General features: G+C 40.1%; 1 protein-coding gene across 1 annotated transcript in view; it reads right to left on the bottom strand.

Moving 5' to 3' along the window:
• Positions 1-19,287, bottom strand: part of kif26aa (kinesin family member 26Aa) — a 155,036-nt gene that overhangs the window by 36,854 nt on the left and 98,895 nt on the right. The window contains exon 6 of the mRNA XM_056480839.1: positions 4,275-4,464. Within this exon, the coding sequence (XP_056336814.1) occupies positions 4,275-4,464 (190 nt within the window). The remainder of the gene's footprint in view (positions 1-4,274; positions 4,465-19,287) is intronic.

Here is a 19,287-nt window from a genome sequence, read left to right as displayed (position 1 = left end):
TTGCACTCCATACTGGAGAAAATTTACACTCAGGACAATTTTCCAATGCTGTGAAAATAATAATATTTAGACCAGTAATTTCACTAAATAAGTTATGAATGTATCCTCAGGAGCCATGAATATTAATTCTGTTTTGCCAATATGTATTTTTAAATTCTGCTGACCATTAATTTGCATTTCTCAGCGAACATGATTTTAGCTACAATTCGTATGAATTCTGCTGAATAAAACGAGTGACTTGCTCTAAAGAATAAATTACAGCAAATTTTAATTTTGTTTAATATTTTTTAATTGCTTCAAGTAATATTGAAAAATATCCATTTAAAAATACAGTTAAATAATTCATTGCATTTATATAGCAATTTTCAGGGCTCTCAAGGTGCTTTACAGATTTGAGGGGGAAAATCTTCTCAACCACCATCAGCAGCATTCCTGGATCAAATCAAACGCAAGTGCAGGTTGCCAGATTGAGGACCAAAAAATAAGTCTGACGATCGAGGCTAAAAACTGGTTTAAATTGTGTTCTAAATAAAATAAATAAATAAGGTTTTGTCCTAACCAACATCTTGAATTGATATATTAGAAACAGCTTCTATTTTGTTTATTCAGTGTTAAATGCAAACAATTTGAGTTTGAATGCCATTTTACATGACATTTATTCCCATACTACTGAAAGCAGCAGCAGATTCACCACAGATTTTGAAAATAAAATAAACCGTTTAAAATTAAACTTTAAAACTGTGAGTCAAAACCAACACATATCAGTGATTCATTTGAGAATGTTAAAGAGGTTTAATATGTATTAATTAGATTATAAAGCTTACCATTTCATGAGTGAGTGCATATTCTGTGCTTTTGAATGGCTGTATTTAAATTTCTGTCGTGTTTTATCTGGTGTAAACAGCCAAATTGCCCATCACTGCAAATCTCCTCACGTAGCGTGTTTATGGGGTTACAACCTGCTCACCTAATATTTATGTTCGTAATATTTATATTATTTGCTAATTAACAACCTCATGTGGAACTCTGAATCTGCGTCTCATTTCGGAGTCTGCTACTGTCTTATGGAGGTCGCATTTTGGTCACGAGCGCATATTTTCAGAGCCTTTCTGAATGAATGAAATACGCTCTTTACCATTAAGGCAACCGGGGTTGCTGAAATATAATTGGCTAAACTGGCAATGGGCGAGTTGAAAGAACCAAAACAAAGACACCCTTTCCGGCACTGAACGCCCATTTTTAAAGCAGAAAAACTGACTTCAGCATTGTTTTTCACATAAACAAGAATGTTCACGTGGCATGTTTCTTAAATATCTGCAAACATATTATGGTATTTTTATGCTTTAGAAGAGTGAAAAACTTACATACAGCCCCTTTAATAAGAACAGAACTGTAAATAAAGTGCTGCTGCAAATCTTAAGCAAATGAATGTGCACACAATAGCTAACATCACAGGAAAGATGTTTGATATCACTTCCAACACCATTTTTACAACTACTTAAGAAAAAACACTCAGAAGTCCAGCCAACAGAAGACAGAACCAGTGCAAATGCTTATTATAAGTCAAATTTTATCATCTGTTGGTGTGAACACTAATTTGATTATAGCTATTTATCTTTAGTTATTACTCGGATTACTCTCATTAAAAATGAGCTTTTTGATTGTTTCTCATACAATAATGAGACACGATAATCCAGAACACCAAAAGTAATGCTCATAAATTCAGTGCTCACATAATCTAAGAACAAGACACCAAAATGCCAATGTGATATCATAAGCATTTCCACACTCAGACTGTCCAGCAGCAATAAACAACTCTATTCCAAGCTAAAAATATGTCTTTCATCCAAATGCCCCCTGATGTCATTCTCTGACCCGTCTGTTTTCATACAGTGCTTTTCCCACTCCCTCAGCCTGTCAGTCTCTTACAGTGAGGAATGCCGTCTGCCATTCCACAGGAGCTTCTTGGAATTCCAAGAGCCTGGGAATCAGGACAACTGGGGCGACCCGTGCTGTCACACACTGTCTGCTTTGATGGTAACCAGAGAACTAGCCAAATCGATAAACCCACAGAGAATTCTTGAGCAGAGGGCAAACAGAGGTTTACACATCATGTCATTTTATTAACACAGATGAAAAATTAACTCTGTAATTATGAACAGTGCTGGGTAGTGACTGATTAGGGATTACACAATTAGATCAAGTAATTGTATATTGTAAATTATATTACAGTATATTATGTCTTAAAAATTTTTAATCAGATTACAGTTACTTTTTATTGGTTACACAATATTTGACGAATTATTTTTAAACAAAATTATTCCAATAATTCACCCTTATTTCAAATCTGGAAGACTTTTTGTAATGATTATCAGCAGGCTAAAGACTGTAGATCGCTAACAAACCGGCATTAGATGGACTACATATTCCGTCATGCACTTTATACACACCTGTTCCTGTTTCATTTTCACACACAGCCGGAGGATTGTTATGGACTGATTACATGGACTTTAAATACAGCGTACACACACAGATCTGTGCTGAGTCTTGTTTAACTGTACTGTGACATTACGATGCGTTTCCCTTGCCCTGCTTTGCCATGTTTTGACCATTGCTTTGTTTTTGTTTTTTTACGTTGCTTGTTGCCTGTATTGGCTCTTTGCCTTTTTAATGACCACAACACTGGATTGCCTGTATACATCTGTTTGACCGTGTTGACTGTTTCCTGCCTGACCAGTCTTGTAATAAACTGCACGTGGATCCTCAACCCCGCTGTCCAGCTTCTCTTCATATTTTACTTTATGTAATTCCATCATTGTGTTAGCAAGCAAATTGATGATGTAATTTCCAAACTAAAATATTAGAAGTGTTCACATGCATGCTCCTGGTTTTTTATGTTGCCCAATGGTCACAAGCCATGCAGATAAATGAATACAGTAGGATACCGTTCAAGGGTTTTATTTCCATAGCATCTGCTTTTTTCCTTTCTTTGACATTTTTAGTAAATCATACACGTTTATAATTTAATTATCTTTTCATCAACTCACAAACCCTCTGCAGTTTTTAAAAACAGTTTTGGAAATTCTGTTATAATATTGTTTTGACATAGGTTAGCAGAATGGAAGAGATTTTCTTTTTCTTTTCTTTTTTTTTAATGCCGTACACAATAATATGTAACACTTTATAATATCTACACACTTTGAGTTATTTATTAATTGTTTTTATTAATGTAGAGATAATGCTTGACAAATAATAAATTATTCATTCATTCATTCATTTTCTTTTCGGCTTAGTTCCTTTATTAATTAGGGGTCACCACAGCGTAATCAACCATCAACCGTTCCAGTATTTGTTTTACACAGAGGATGCCCTTCCAGCTGCAACCCATCACTGGGAAACACCTATACACTCTCATTCACACACATGCACTACGAACAATTTTGCTTACCCAATATAGCGTATGTCTTTGGACTTGTGGAGGTAACCGGAGCACCTGGAGGAAACCCACACAAACACGAGGAGAACATGCAAACTCCACACAGAAATGCCAACTGACCCAGCTGAGGCTCGAACCAGCGACCTTCTTGCTTTGAGGCGATCGTGTTACGGACTGCAACACTGTGTCACCCAAATGATGAATAAACTATTTGCTAATGCTTATTAAATGATTCATAGTGTGTAGTTTTTATAAAGTGTTACCCAGTAAAAATTGTCAAAAGTAATATGAAACTAATCTCAAAGTGCATAATCTGATCTGTGTAATCATGCTATTTACTTTAATTGTCAATGTAATTAGATATCATTAACAGACTACAACCCATAAAGGTCACACTTTATGATGGTTCGTTTGTTGAATTTAAGTTACATTGCATCTACATGCCAAATAATTCTCATTAGATTATAAGTAGACTGTTAGGTTGGGGTTAGGGTTAGTAAAGGTTGACATTTACTTTGAAAGTTAGTCAGTTAAATGTCTGTTGAAGGAGCATATGAGAAGATATTAAGCAGACAATCAACTAATACTCTAATGGACCATCAAAATAAAGTGTTACCCTTGTAAATGATCTACCAGCACCGATTAAAAGGTATAAAATGTCACATTAGCATGGCTTCAAGATTACCTTTTATTTTTTGTCAGATTACAATCATTTTGTCACAAACATTATGATCTAGGGTTTGATCCAGCTCCATCTAAAAGCCTCTAAATCTGAACAACTAATAATGAACAAAAAAAAAAAACTTTTCAAATCTTGGTAAAAATTACTTTAGCATACCTTTCCCATCCCAGGGCTGTCCTTAACCTTTGCCCCTGCCCTGAGGAGACACGGGGGTACAGCTGGGGGTGAGAGCTGCAGGGCGGCACTGAAGCCATCAGTGTAGAAGAACGGCTCTTCTGGGTCAGGAGGAGATGGCGGAAGGGGCTGAGGCTTCTTCCGTTTGGAGAGGTTCAGCTTCTGGGCAGCCCTGCATAATGGCAAACAGAAAGTTAGACAAAAAGAAGTCACTTGTTCTTCCTGCACTCAAAAAAGTCAATAAGCCACTTGCTCGATTTGCAAAATACTAATGTCCTATGTCAAAGAATGAAAAGAGTTTAGTTCTGCTAAATGATTCGTTCTAGTTGTTTGAAACTAAATGAACAAACAAATAAATTAATTAGATGAGAACTTGTTGATTGAATGACATTTAAGCTCTTCATATAAACAGCTCTCTCTGGTGAGTTACTGTGCGCCTCCATTACAGTAGGTGGCGGTATGCACTTATAAGCTAGTTCACATGCCCACCAATAAAATCACAATAGAATGAGTCACAACGCATGCTTAGTTTAACAGACTGAATTTTTGGACTTTTGCAGTTGTGGTGTTCCATATATATGAACAACTTGTTCTTGGCACAAGTAACTTGGAGACAAAAATGCACTTGGAGTTCCATTTACATGTTGACATTTAAATTTTTGCACTGTTCCCTTCAAACAAGCTACTGTTTGATCAAAACTGATGTAATGATTGAATGAAGAAGATGCACATTTGTAGCCGGACAGAAGCTCTCCTAGACAGCGGTTACGACACTGTTCCTTTAAATAGAGTGTTTTCTTTTGTGTTACTATTTTACAGCTTAAAAAAAGCTATTAACAAATGCTTTTATTATAGTTTCGTTTATTTGTGTCAATGTATAAATGTTACTTTTTTGTCTCAAGCCATGATTTAACTTAACTGCCAAAAAGATACTTTGAGACATATTGTGTAAGGACGTGAAGCAAAATAGCTATATTGGCAATTTGGTGAAATCACAGCGAGTTTGCTGCAAGTTAAGAACTTCAGTGCTGCCATTTAAGTCTAATCTAATCGAAGCACAAAAATATATTTTAATAACCATACTGTTAGGGAAGCAGACGGACAAGTTAGGTGAGTATATAATGAAAGATGTTTATTACAGCAGAGGAGCATACGAGGATAACAAAGGGGATGTAATTGTAGTAATGTTGAGATGGTATTCCTTCTTCGGAGTAGGATGGATGACAGACACTGAGGGAGACCGAATGCACACACCAGAGGGCTTGAGGGGAAGACAGACTGAAGACACACTCGATACAGACAGGACACCGGGAACACTGGACAGACTGGAACGAGACAGAGATCAAGTAAGTTCAAGCGATTAGAGAAATGTGATAGTGACTACCAGGAGGTACTCGCTATGAGTCCGCTTCGTGGGAACGAGACCGGACACTGACTGAAGTGAGGTGTGTGCTTATATAGTGAATGGAAGTGATTGGGTGCAGCTGTGCGTGGTTAATACTCAGGTGACGGTGATCGTTGCGTGATGCTGGTGGAAGAGCCTGGCCAATCCGTGACATTACCCCCCTCCCCAGGGCCCGCTCCTGAGGGCCTAGACCGTCGACGCCGTGGTGGTCTACCTCGTCCACGAGGTGCTGGGAACTCGGGGTGATTGGAGTGGAACTCCTCCATGAGTGCGGGATCTAATATATCGGATCTGTGGACCCAAGACCTCTCTTCTGGACCATATCCTTCCCAGTCTACGAGGTATTCCAGATGACCACCACGACGTCGGGACCGTAGAATGTCCTTGACCTTGTATATGGACCCTTCTTCTGAAATCAGTGGGAGAGGGGGTTCCTCTTCATGGCCAGGCTCTGTGGAAGGAATCAGAGGGTCGTGAAAGGGTTTGAGGAGTGACACGTGGAATGTGGGGTGAATTCTGTATTGTGGTGGTAGCTGTAACTTATAGGTGACTGGGTTGACCTGTTCCAGGATGGTGAAGGGACCAACAAATCTGGGACTAAGTTTTCGGGAGGGCAGTCGCAAGCGGATGTCTCTGGTGGAGAGCCAAACTTTCTGCCCCGGAGCATAGGCAGGTCCAGGAATCCTCTTCTTGTCTGACACCTCCTTGGCTCGGCGAACTGCCCTCTGGAGATGGTGATGAGCATCGTCCCAGACCCTCTCGCTCTCCCGGAACCAGTAATCCACTGCGGGGACGTCAGAAGGTTCGCCATCCCAGGGAAAGAGTGGAGGTTGGAAGCCCAGAATACACTGGAATGGCGTAAGTCCGGTGGTAGGTTGCCGCAGGGAATTCTGGGCGTATTCCGCCCAGCCCAGGAACTGGCTCCAGGAGTTCTGATGACCGTGACAGAAGGTCCTGAGGAACCGCCCCACTTCTTGAATTTTCCTCTCAGTCTGGCCGTTGGTCTGTGGGTGATAGCCAGACGAGAGGCTGACGGTCACACCTAGGAGTCTAAAAAAGGCTTTCCATAGTCTGGATATGAATTGGGGTCCTCGGTCCGAGACTATGTCTTCAGGTAGCCCAAAACATCGAAAGACATGGTTAAATAGGTTTTCAGCAGTTTCTAGGGCTGTGGGTAGACCCTTCAGAGGAATCAGACGACAGAATTTGGAAAATCGATCTACAATGACTAATATGCAAGTATTACCTTCAGACGATGGGAGGTCTGTCATGAAGTCAACTCCTAGGTGTGACCAGGGGCGGTTTGGGATGGGCAAGGGATGGAGTTTTCCTACAGGTAGATGACGAGGACTCTTTGACATGGCACATTCTCTACAGCCTTGGATGTATCTCCTCACATCCCTCGCCATGTTCGGCCACCAGAAGCGTTGGGATAGCAGCGAGAGGGTGTTGTTGGCCCCGGGATGCCCTGTGCCCAGAGAGGTATGACTGGAGTGAATGAGATCTACCCGTTGATTTTCAGGGATGAATCGTCGATTGGGGGGACAGCCCGGCGGAGTTCTGGACTCTGGGGTGGCGACAACTGTTGGAGCAGACCAGGTGATGGGACAGACAGTGATCTGATCTGGGAGAATGTTGGCCGGGGTCTCACTTGTTTCCTGTTGGTCATGGATTCTGGAGAGTGCATCCGCCCGGATGTTTTTGGATCCTGGTCGATATGATATGGAGAACTGAAATCTGGAGAAGAATAAGGACCACCGGGCTTGACGAGGACAGAGTCTTTTCGCTTCTTTAAGGTACTGTAAGTTTTTATGGTCGGTAATCACCTGGAATGGGTGTTTAGCTCCCTCCAACCAGTGTCGCCACTCCTCCAGGGCGAGCTTGATGGCTAGAAGTTCACGGTTCCCGATGTCATAGTTCTTTTCCGCCGGGCTGAGCTTACGGGAGAAGTAGGCGCATGGATGGAGTAGTGAGGGATTCCCATGGAGCTGGGACAAGATGGCTCCTACTCCGGTGGTCGATGCATCCACCTCGACCACGAAAGGTAAGTCGGGATTGGGGTGAGTCAGGAGTGGAGCCTGCGTGAAGGACTTCTTGAGTCTTTGGAAGGCTGCGACCGCTTCGGGTGACCAGGATAGTGTTTTGGGTTGATTCTTTAGGAGGTTGGTAAGTGGAGCGGTGATAAGACTGTAATTGTTGATGAAACGGCGATAGAAATTGGCAAACCCTAGGAATCGTTGGAGTTCTTTGATGGTTTTTGGTTCAGGCCAGGAGATGACGGAAGTGACCTTCCCCTCGTCCATGCGAACCCCTTTTCGGTCAATGATGTATCCGAGGAACTGGACAGATGGTAAGTGAAATGAGCACTTCTCAGCCTTGAGGTACAGTTTATGGTTCCGTAGGGTTTGTAGGACCTCCGCAACGTGGTGGCGATGTTCGGCCTCACTCCGGGAGTAAATCAGGATATCATCAATATAGACAATGACGGAGATATGGAGGAACTCCCGGAGGACTTCGTGTATGAAGTTCTGGAATACGGAGGGGGCGTTGACCAGACCATAGGGCATGACCAGATATTCGTAGTGTCCAGTAGGGGTCACAAACGCCGTCTTCCATTCGTCCCCCTCGCGTATTCGTACCAGATTGTAGGCGCTGCGGAGGTCCAACTTAGTGAATATCCGGGCAGATCGGAGTTGTTCCAGGGCCGCAGGGACGAGAGGAAGTGGGTACCTGAACTTGATGGTACCTTGGTTTAGAACTCGGTAATCTATACATGGCCGCAGCCCTCCATCCTTCTTGGCCACGAAGAAGAAGCTTGAAGCAGCGGGTGACGTGGACTGGCGAATATACCCCTGACTCAGAGCCTCCTGAATGTACTCCTCCATGGCCTTAGTTTCTGGAAGGGACAACGGGTAGATCCTACCTCTGGGCATAGGAGCATCAGGAAGCAGGTCAATGGCGCAGTCCCATGGCCGATGTGGAGGTAGCTGGGAAGCTCTCTTGGGGCAAAATACGTCCTCGTATGAGGAGTAGATCTTCGGGATCTGGATGGATTGTTTCTCAACTGGACTTTCGACAGACGTGACATAGACATTTATGGGTCTCTGGATCTGCAAGGGTAGGTCAGGAAAACAGCTGGAGACGCATTCTTTACCCCATCTTTTGATTTCTCCGGTGCCCCAAGAGAGGATGGGATCATGCTTCACCAGCCACGGGCGCCCTAAGATGATGTCCATTGATGCTCCCTCCAGAACCAGAAATTGAATTTCTTCTTTATGAAGTAACCCTACTCTGAGGGTGACGGGTTCACATTTACGATGGATACGTGCCTGGGAATGGATATCGGTGGTTATAGGTTGAATCTGGTAGACGTGCGTCGAGGCTTCGGTGTGGAGCTGGAGGCGGCGACAGAGGGCGTGCGAGATGAAATTTCCGGCTGACCCGGAGTCGATGAGAGCCGTGACTGAAATGGAGACAGAATGGGCAGTTAACTGAACATTGGTGGTGAGAGGGTGCATTTTTTCAACGGGAGAACTGAACACACTCACCAATGAACGTACTGGACGAATGGGACAGTCCAGCCTGACATGTCCTTCGGCACCACAGTACATACACAGACCCCGGGTCAGCCTCCTCTGTCGCTCAGTAATCGTAAGTCTACCAGACTCGACAATCATAGGTTCTGGTTCTGGAGGGACGACTGGCTCTGGCGGACGAAGGAGTGCTTGTGAGATTGATGGGAGATCATGCTGGTAGATCTTCAGACGATCAGAACATCGAAGTGATTGTTGGATGAATTTTTCCAACCCCATAGTATCGTCGAGGGCTGCCAGCTGTAACCTCAGATTGGGCTCCAATCCGAGCCGGTAAGTTGTTAGGAGAGATCGCTCATTCCATCCACTAGCAGCAGCCAGAGTCCGAAACCGGAGCGCATAGTCCTGGGTGGACATGGCTCCCTGCTTCAGATGATATAGTTGTTCTCCGGCTGCTACTTCTCCATCTGTACGACCAAAGACCTCCTTGAAATATGTGGTAAAGTTATGAATGGAATTGGTTACCGGCCCAGCTTGCTGCCAGATGGTTTCAGCCCACCGGAGAGCCGACCCAGAGAGAAGGGAGATGATGAAGGCAATTTTGGACCGATCTGTGGGGTATAAATCTGGTTGCATTGTGAATATCAGAGAACATTGTAATAGAAAGCCATTGCACTCCTCCGCCCCGCCAGAGTAGGGCGCTGGTCGAGCCATGGGACTGGATGAGTGGGTGGACGGTGAAGAAGTGCTCGGTGCTGGTGGTGCTTCGGGAAGTGGAGTAGCTGGCATTAAAACTCTCTTCAGGGAGTCCACCAACTCCTGAATGGGATCCGGAGTGCTCATGCTGTAAACTGCTGTAGGTCCGGTCTTCTGTTAGGGAAGCAGACGGACAAGTTAGGTGAGTATATAATGAAAGATGTTTATTACAGCAGAGGAGCATACGAGGATAACAAAGGGGATGTAATTGTAGTAATGTTGAGATGGTATTCCTTCTTCGGAGTAGGATGGATGACAGACACTGAGGGAGACCGAATGCACACACCAGAGGGCTTGAGGGGAAGACTGACTGAAGACACACTCGATACAGACAGGACACCGGGAACACTGGACAGACTGGAACGAGACAGAGATCAAGTAAGTTCAAGCGATTAGAGAAATGTGATAGTGACTACCAGGAGGTACTCGCTATGAGTCCGCTTCGTGGGAACGAGACCGGACACTGACTGAAGTGAGGTGTGTGCTTATATAGTGAATGGAAGTGATTGGGTGCAGCTGTGCGTGGTTAATACTCAGGTGACGGTGATCGTTGCGTGATGCTGGTGGAAGAGCCTGGCCAATCCGTGACACATACATGGACAAGATCGAAACTTGTTGATGTAACAAAGAGGAATTTTGAGTTGAAGTGCTTTAATGACATTGAGTCAATAAGAATAAACTCAATCAGATAAACACAACCCAAACATATTAATTAAATTAGCTGCAAAGAAGTTAGTAAGAATATACTTAGAATGAAAGCCTTTTTTTGTTTAAGATTGAAAATAATCTACAAATATAAGCAGTATAACGTTAGCAAATATTCCAACATTGCCCACACTACTGAGAGCAGCATTTAGATGAATAACTAAATGTGCAAAATGCACAAAACCACTAAAAGAAGGTCACATCTAATATTATGCTATTGCCACAGACCAATAGTCCTTCAATTATTTTTTTTTTACCAGCCAATTTGCTTAGTTAAACTCTTTTAAACTTTAAAAAAATAGACCCCAACTGTCTTAAAGATGACCTATTCTAAAACAACTTAAATTATGCTACCAAAATAAACAAAGGTTTCAGGGATTTGGAGAAAAAAAAAAACTCGAGGTTAAGTAAATAATAACAGAATCATTATTTTTGGGTGATCTAACTCTTTAAATCTGAAATGGTGTTGTTAGAAGCATACAGTAAATGACTCAGAAAGTGAACATCTTTTTTTATTTTTATTTTGTTCATTTTGTTTTGGATTACAGTTAGACTCAAGGATAGGCTAAAAATCTGCAGAAATCTGCAGATTATAACTGTCTAAATAGCCAAAAGTATGGATTTGGCTTCCAATTGACCTTTCACAACTCATACTATGTCCAATATATTTTTAAATCATTTCTGGAAAGTCGACATGTTGATTTCAGACAGTAGCAGAAAGAAATGTCTGCAATGTGCATTCAAATGATCTATTCAGGATTTATAAGTGCCTCGAAATGAAGTAAACAAAATAATGATTATCAGATATGACTAGGCCCACACAGAATCTGGGCATGCAGAAATCTGCAGATTTCTGCAGATTTTTAGCCTATCCTTGAGTCTATTTATTAACTTGTGTAAATGTGTGTAAACTTACATTTATTCAGCTTTTAAATGAATTCCAGTATTATTATTATTAAGAAATATGAAAATGTTCACATGATTTATTTACAATACAGTTTGTAAAGTAATATTTTCTGTCTTTTGGTAGATATATTATATGGGATACTTGCTTTGTTTACCAAATAAATTGATCTAATTGGATTTGCATTGTAAACATTAAATAAAAGTTATTAAAGGTATTATTTTTTTATTTCATATATTAAGATTTCAGTAATAATACTCCCAAAATCATTCCGCGTAAATCTGCAGATTTTTTACAAAATTCTGCACAGAAATAGCTAAAAACGTCCACAGATTCTGTCTGGCCCTAGATATGACCTGCAGATTACAGAGTAAGCCGGTCTACCACATGATAATGCAAATGACACAGAGAATATACATCACTTATCTTTGTGGATACAAAAAAAATTGAACTAACAAACTAACCGCACACTTTATGGAAACTTTTGAAACCGATTTTATGACAATAATAAACAAATTGTATATTCCCCAACCCACCTGAGAACCTGCTGTCTTCTTTGCAATTCCAAGAACTTTTTCACAAATTTTCTGTACTGTTAATGTACTGAACTAACTTCACAGAATAAAATGCTTGTCAGGTAAAATGGAAGCAACAACAACACGATAGCAACAGGCAGTATATAATGTTGGAATTATGACTGGTAAGACCACCTGTCAATCAAACTCTCGAAAAAGATCCACATTATAATATTACACCGAGCAAAGACGTTTTCAAAAACAGCATGCTTCTAACAGTTTGTGGCACACACTTTTCTTGGACAGATAGTGAAATCAATGTATAAATGTTTTGAACACCTTTGGGATGAATTGGAACAGTGAGTCAGACCTCATCATCAGCCAACAGCAATGCCTGACCTCACTCCTGTAAAAACCCTGCATACAACATCTAGCAGGAAAGCCTTCCCAGAGGAGCACAACCTTTTAGGAAGGACAGGATCCCTATTAATAAGTGCTCAACAAGCACATATTGCTGGGGTGTTTGGTTGTGTGTGTGCTTTGGGCCATACATGTGTGCTAATGGTAAAAAAAAAAAAAAAAAGCTGCAACTGTGTGTGTTTTCCAGTTCACATTCGTGTCTTTCAGCCTGTTAGCATGCGAGGTAGAAGGGCTTGAGGAGAAAATCTTGAGCTCATTAAATGCCTCACTCTTCCTCACATCCTTTCTCTCTCTCTCTCTCCCACCAACTCCTTCAGCACAGGCTCTTCAGGGGTGAAAAATCACAGAGAACACTGTGTAATTACAGCCTCCATGAAGGACACAAGAGGAGGCCCCCACAGGAAATGTGCATGCACTGTGCATTAAAAGGTGTGAGGGGATAGGTCTGCAAACACGTACAGATTACAGTAAGAAATTAACACTGCGCATCATAATCTTCTGCATGTTAAAATGGGGGACAGACAATAACATTATGTAAATTTACTGCCACTACATATATCTTGCCAGCTGTGAAACCATATGTATTATTTTTCTTTATGCATAAACAATTAGAATTATTACAAGAGACAAATATATTAAATATTTCTTTAATATAAAAATATACTTTGACCGGTAGGAAATTAACAAAAATAAAAAATATATAAAAACTCAACTAAAATGGGACAGAAATCACTATTAAATAATCATTTGGGGGCAAACAGTTAAAGAATAACTGCAGATATAAAATCCATGACACAAAGAATATGTACGTAATCAAAACTAGACAAAATATATTTTGTATATACTATATTTAATTTATATAATTTATGATACAAGATAACAAATTTGGATAAGTAAAAAAAATAATATTTCTTTCTTACAATGAGACTCTATATACACTTATGGCACATTAATACTTACAATTTAAGTCAGAATTATTAACCCCCCCTGTATTATTAGCCCCCTGTTCATTTTTCCTCAATTTCTGTTTAATGGAGAGATTTTTTCAACACATTTCTAAACATAACAGTTTTAATAACTCATTTATAATAACTCATTTATTTTATTTTTGCCATTATGACAGTAAAAAATATTTTACTAGAAAACTTTCAAGACACTTCTATACAGCTTAAAGTGACATTTAAGGCTTAACTAGGTTAATTAGGCAGGTTGGGGTAATTAAACCATTGTTATACAATAACTTGCCTGTTCTGTAGACCAGTGTTTCCCAACCCTGTTCCTGGAGGCACACCAACAGTACATATTTTGGATGTCTCCATTACCTGACCCATTCATTTCAGGTTTTGGAGTCTCTTCTGATGTTATGATAAGATGATTCAGGTGTGTTTGATTAGGGAGAGGTTGAAAATGTGGACTGTTGGTGTGCCTTCAGAAACAGGGTTGGAAAACACTACTGTAGACTATCGAAAAAATATATAGCTTAAAAAGGCTAATAATTTTGACCTTAAAAAAAATTAAATGGCTTTTATTCTAGCCAAAATAAAACAAATAAGACTTTCTCCAGAAGAAAAAATATTATCAGACATACTGTGAAAATTTCCTTGCTCTGTTAAACATCATTTGGGAAATATTTATTAAAGAAAAAAAAATTCAAAGGGGGATAATAATTCTGACTGAATACAACTGAATACAATGCACAATTCTCATAATACGAGCAATTCCATTCAAATGTCAACCATGCCATGAAAAAAAGTTTGCACCAAAATAGCAGAATATACTTAAAAATGTCTCTGTTAATGTTTTCAAAGAAATTTCACAAGTGCCAATTTCTCATCTGTGTCATTCTAAACAGAGAGACGTTACATCCATAACAAAGCTTTTTCCTCATAAATGCAAAAAATGTAAAATAAAATAAAATCAATCGTTTTACTCTATAGAGAACCAACATTTATCCTTTTGATTATCATTGTTTCTTTTGGGTTGTGCAGTTTATTACACAGAATTCCCACTAAATATATTTTATCCTGTAAACTCGCTAACTTTTTTTGGTCAAATCCATTATGCATGTTTATTTTCCTTATTTAAAGTATAAAAAATGTTTACAGATTGATATTTTTCTGCTCCCGTAACTCTGTGGTTAGTTGTTTTGGAAAATATAAACCGATGTTTCAATATAATGTTAACATATATTTCTCTGTGAATTCATATTTTGAGATTTTACTACAAATGTCACATCCATAACACAGGAATTGCTCGTATACATTATTTCATTAAAAGTATGATATAGTCTGAAGTCTAAAAGATACTACTATAGTCTGAAGCACACACACATTATTATTAAATAACATATTATATTAAATTATTATTTTATATTATTTATTATTTTAAAATAATTGCATAAAAAGGTATAATTAGGTAGGTAGATAAACAAATAAATACCTAAACAAACATCCCCCCCACACACACACACACCACACACACACAAATACACAGCAATGAAATAACCAGCATGGCATTTTATTACTTACTTACCAAAGCCAATTTTTTTTCTCATCTGGCATTTAACAAGTGTTAATTTTGGACCCTGGGTGTGAATGAAAGAGATGTACTGAGAGAGGGAAAAAAAGAAGAGCTCGTAATAGGGGACATAAGAGGTTACAAAAAATACTTGAGTGAGAGGAGGAGGGATTTATTAATGTTAACCCACCTATAGACAAAGCCTCTTCTCTGCCTCCTCCTTCTCCACACACACATACACCTATTCAAACACTCACACTCATCCAGTGCCTCCTCTAACATAAAGAGCAGACCCACACCCACACGTGAAGCAGAGAGCTGCAATCACTGCGTCTGCCTGAGCGACAAATGCTTTTCAAGCTTTTTCTGAAGCACAGCACAGTCACAAACACACACATACACATAAAAGATTGAGATATCAGACAGAAGCGAAGAGAGGTGAATGACCAGAGTGGGAGAAAAGCAGCATGGTAGAGTGAGCTGCGATACGCAAGGCTGGGTTTGATCCAGATGCACCCACCTGTTAAATCTCCCTGCCCTGCAGTGAACAGTCTCCCTTGGGGTTCACCGCTAGTTTTAATGCAGGTGAGCTTTCAGGGTTGCAAGTTGCAACCAAGAGCAAACCAATGTAACTGTATACACTAAAGCACTTTTGCAACCTTAATGATGGAGTGAACAATGGAGCAGCACATTAGAGGAACAGTTCAGCTAAATTAAAACTATATTAACCATCATGTTGAACAAAACACACAGAATCAATCAATACAAACTATACATATGTAAATATTTATGGTGTTTTTCCTATTTAGTTAATCACTCAGTGTTGTTTTAGACCCCACCGACTTTCATAGTATGGACAAAAGCATTTAAAACATCCTTAAAAATAGCTTAAATCTATTTACACTCTATATTTTGTTCCCAAAGTCCTTATTGGATCAGTGTGGGATTTTGATGGACATATTTAAAACTAGACATACTGTATGCTGATATTCAATAAAAGCGTGATAATGAACATGCACAAAAGAAAGTCACACAGCATTGGACTGCAGTGATGCTGAGCACATGATGACAAAATTGACATCCTATCCAAAGCTGTTCTAGGATTGAAATTAAGAGCACCAGTTGAACCACAAACCCAGACGCTTGCAATATGAAACAAAAAAATAAAACAACAACTTGAAAGAGTGGACTATACTCACAGTTCTCTCCAATCCATTATCTCAGTTCAGAGGTCATACCAGCACAGCGGTGAGAAAAGCAGCTTTTTAACTTGTTCATTCCAGACCCTGGTAAGAGCACTCCACGGTTGCCGGCACATGTGAGAGCGAGGCGGGGCGGGTGCGCAGGGCGGGCAGGAGACTGGGGGCTAAAGGAGTCTGCTGGAGGACGGGGCGATGTGATTACTGTCACTGTCATCAGGGGTCCATTCATGCAAATTCCCAGATGAGGAAGTGGATACAGGTGCGACGAGAGGAGAGGGGCGAGAAGCAGATGTCAGAAACACGCATGATGACCCCCAAAAGTTTTCTGCAGAAAAGACGAGCTCCTGCAGTGAAGCATCTTCTTTATTTCCACAAATCCGAAGGGTCAAATTTCCAAAGTTCCTCCTGTCAGAAGGTGAGGGGTTTGTATCCTAAAGCTGCGATTAACTTTTCATCTCTCTTTTCCAGTTTTCCTCCAAGGTATCCCTCACACCTCTGCATTGAGGATGGGCGGGGGTATGGCATCCCTTTCTGCTGCGCTCCTTCCCTCCACTTTCCCAATGACGGAACTCCCAGGGAAGGCAGTGGAAATGGCAAATCCCCTGGGATGATGATGGGGGGAAAAAAAAGTGGAATCCTGCTTGTGCTGTTGCTGGGAAACCCTGGCAGAAGTCCAGCGGTCCTCTCCGTCTACTCTCAGCGTCTCTCTTTCTCAATCTGGGGAGTTGCTCTCACCTTCTCGCTCTCGCTTTGCTGCACTCACTCTCTCTCTCTCTCCTCAGCCCAGCCCCCTTCCCATTCTCCTCCCAGACAGAGTGTCAGTACACAGCTGCTGTGCAAAGCGCCACTGATAGCAGCATGCTCCTCACACACACACACACATTTTCTCTTTCAATCACACCAACACACTTCACTGACGTGCAAAGCATGCACTTTCACACACACTGGCATGAATACTTCATGAGTGTCGAGGAGCCCCCTTTCCTCGTTCTGCTGGACTTCAAAGAGACTGGGTTAGTGTGTGTGAAACAGGAGCAAGGAAACACGGTATAATAAGTGTCTTCCTGCTCATACACATGTGTCAGTCTGTTTCCTATTATTAACATAACAAAAAAGAGACCAAAAAGCTCAGTGAAACCTGAAAAGGATGATATTGTGACAGTTGAGTGATTATTAAAAAGGAAGCGTTGTTGTTCAAAATTTTCCAAATCTCTTGGGGTCAATCAGTAAAAGTCAGTGGGGTCTAAAATTTCAATACTGAACTGACTGAAACTGGACAACAACAGTATTCTGTAGAGCTTCTTTATGCACTTTTACAAATAAAAGTTAATTACAAAAGCTTTTCAGACATTTGTACCTAAAGGGGATGTTTATCCCCAGCAAAGTCCCATAAAGGCAAGTCATTTCACTTGCTGGCCATCTTTGATACGCCTCTCGGGCAGTGTGCTCAGGCATTCTGTCTGACTAGGGAAAAATTAAATACTCCAAAACTGTTTGCCAAGCTCATGATTACATTATATATTTGGAACCACCAATGCAATTAAACAACAACTGTATCATAAGTTTTGTTTCCAAATGTCCAAATCAAACAAAATCTGCATTTTTTTTTTCAGGTTGCCCAAGCTAATCGCAAGGAACAAGATCACGACACCAACCTCCTTTATAGCCGTTCTAGACATTATCGTCCTCTGAATAATGGTTTGTCAGATCACACTGGTCTTCAGAAGTAGTTCACAACTTGGTCTTGATGGCCAATCTAAACCAGAAATGACAGCGACTCTTTGTTTACAAGTTTGTGGCCATTTGAGTAGTTGCTGCGATCATGCTATGTGCGTTTGGACGTACTGTACCTCGCACTCATTTCATACAGACTATAAAATAAAAATATAAAAAAATATATTTTCAAGCATAGTTGGTTCAATTAAAAGTACAGATTCAAGCTTTGTTTGGATATATTTCTTGTGTTTGTGAAGCAAGTATTTGCTGAGATTCCAGTGTGTTTGTTGACCACAAAAACTGTTCATAAAAACACACATCTGGTCTGAGCTTCACCACCGGAGAAATGTTAGTCTTTAGCAATCGATGATTGGCTCCTGTTCTTGTAGGCCAGACTTCATTCGCCATATTGACCATTACATTCAAAACTATACAAGTGACATGTCTTGTGTATTCTATGGTCTTTGGTCAACAGTGTGTGCAAACAACAAGCCTATAATACTAAAATATACAACACACTCACTTAACAGTACACAGTAACAGTTATAAACAGTTTTTCGAGACACGTAGTTCCAGTTTTAACTCACTCTTACTTCAGTTACAAAAGCCTACCTTTTGAAAAAGTGGTGTCCCATTGACAACTTTTTTATCTTTACTTCTGAGAGAGTTATCAAAATGGTTCCACAATTGACAAATTCTGCAACTTTTACACTTATTTAACTGAATTTAACTCAATCAACAATGAGTCAAACTGAATAACATCACTATTCCCTTCTGTAGTTATATCTGAGGAGATGAATTAGATCTGCTCTTATAACTCGACTGTGTTATTAAACTGGATCAAATCTAAATGACCCAAACTGAAAGACATTACTGTCTTCTGTAGAGCTGCGTTATAGCTGAAATAGGTTTCATAATTGACCATTTTTAAACATCGAACTAAACTGAATTAAATCAACATTAAACTGACTCGAGCTGAATAACTACACTATTGCTGACAGAGATGCTGACAGGTTAATTAAGCTTATTTCATTTTTGATAAACTTCAAATAGTCACTGAACTGAAATAACACTTTAATGACTTGAGCTGGAAAATATTGCATTAGTAATACAAAGCATTGTATTACTAAGCTGCTGCATATCAGAATAAAAATTTGACTCATGCTTAATGAAGTTTGCTTCATTTTTCTCCCCCCGTTTATGAATGTAAAGCTGCCTTTTAAGGTAAAGTCAATAAATAAAATCAGTAAACTAATGCACAGATATCTTCTTTAGTCTTTCACAGTGACAGAACATATAAAAATCATACAGCTTTGGAAAAG

The sequence above is a fragment of the Danio aesculapii genome, chromosome 20 (assembly GCF_903798145.1).
Source record: "Danio aesculapii chromosome 20, fDanAes4.1, whole genome shotgun sequence".
Lineage (NCBI taxonomy): Eukaryota > Metazoa > Chordata > Actinopteri > Cypriniformes > Danionidae > Danio > Danio aesculapii.
The sequence above is the reverse complement of the archived record's forward strand: the minus strand, read 5'-3'. Positions and strand labels throughout refer to the sequence as shown.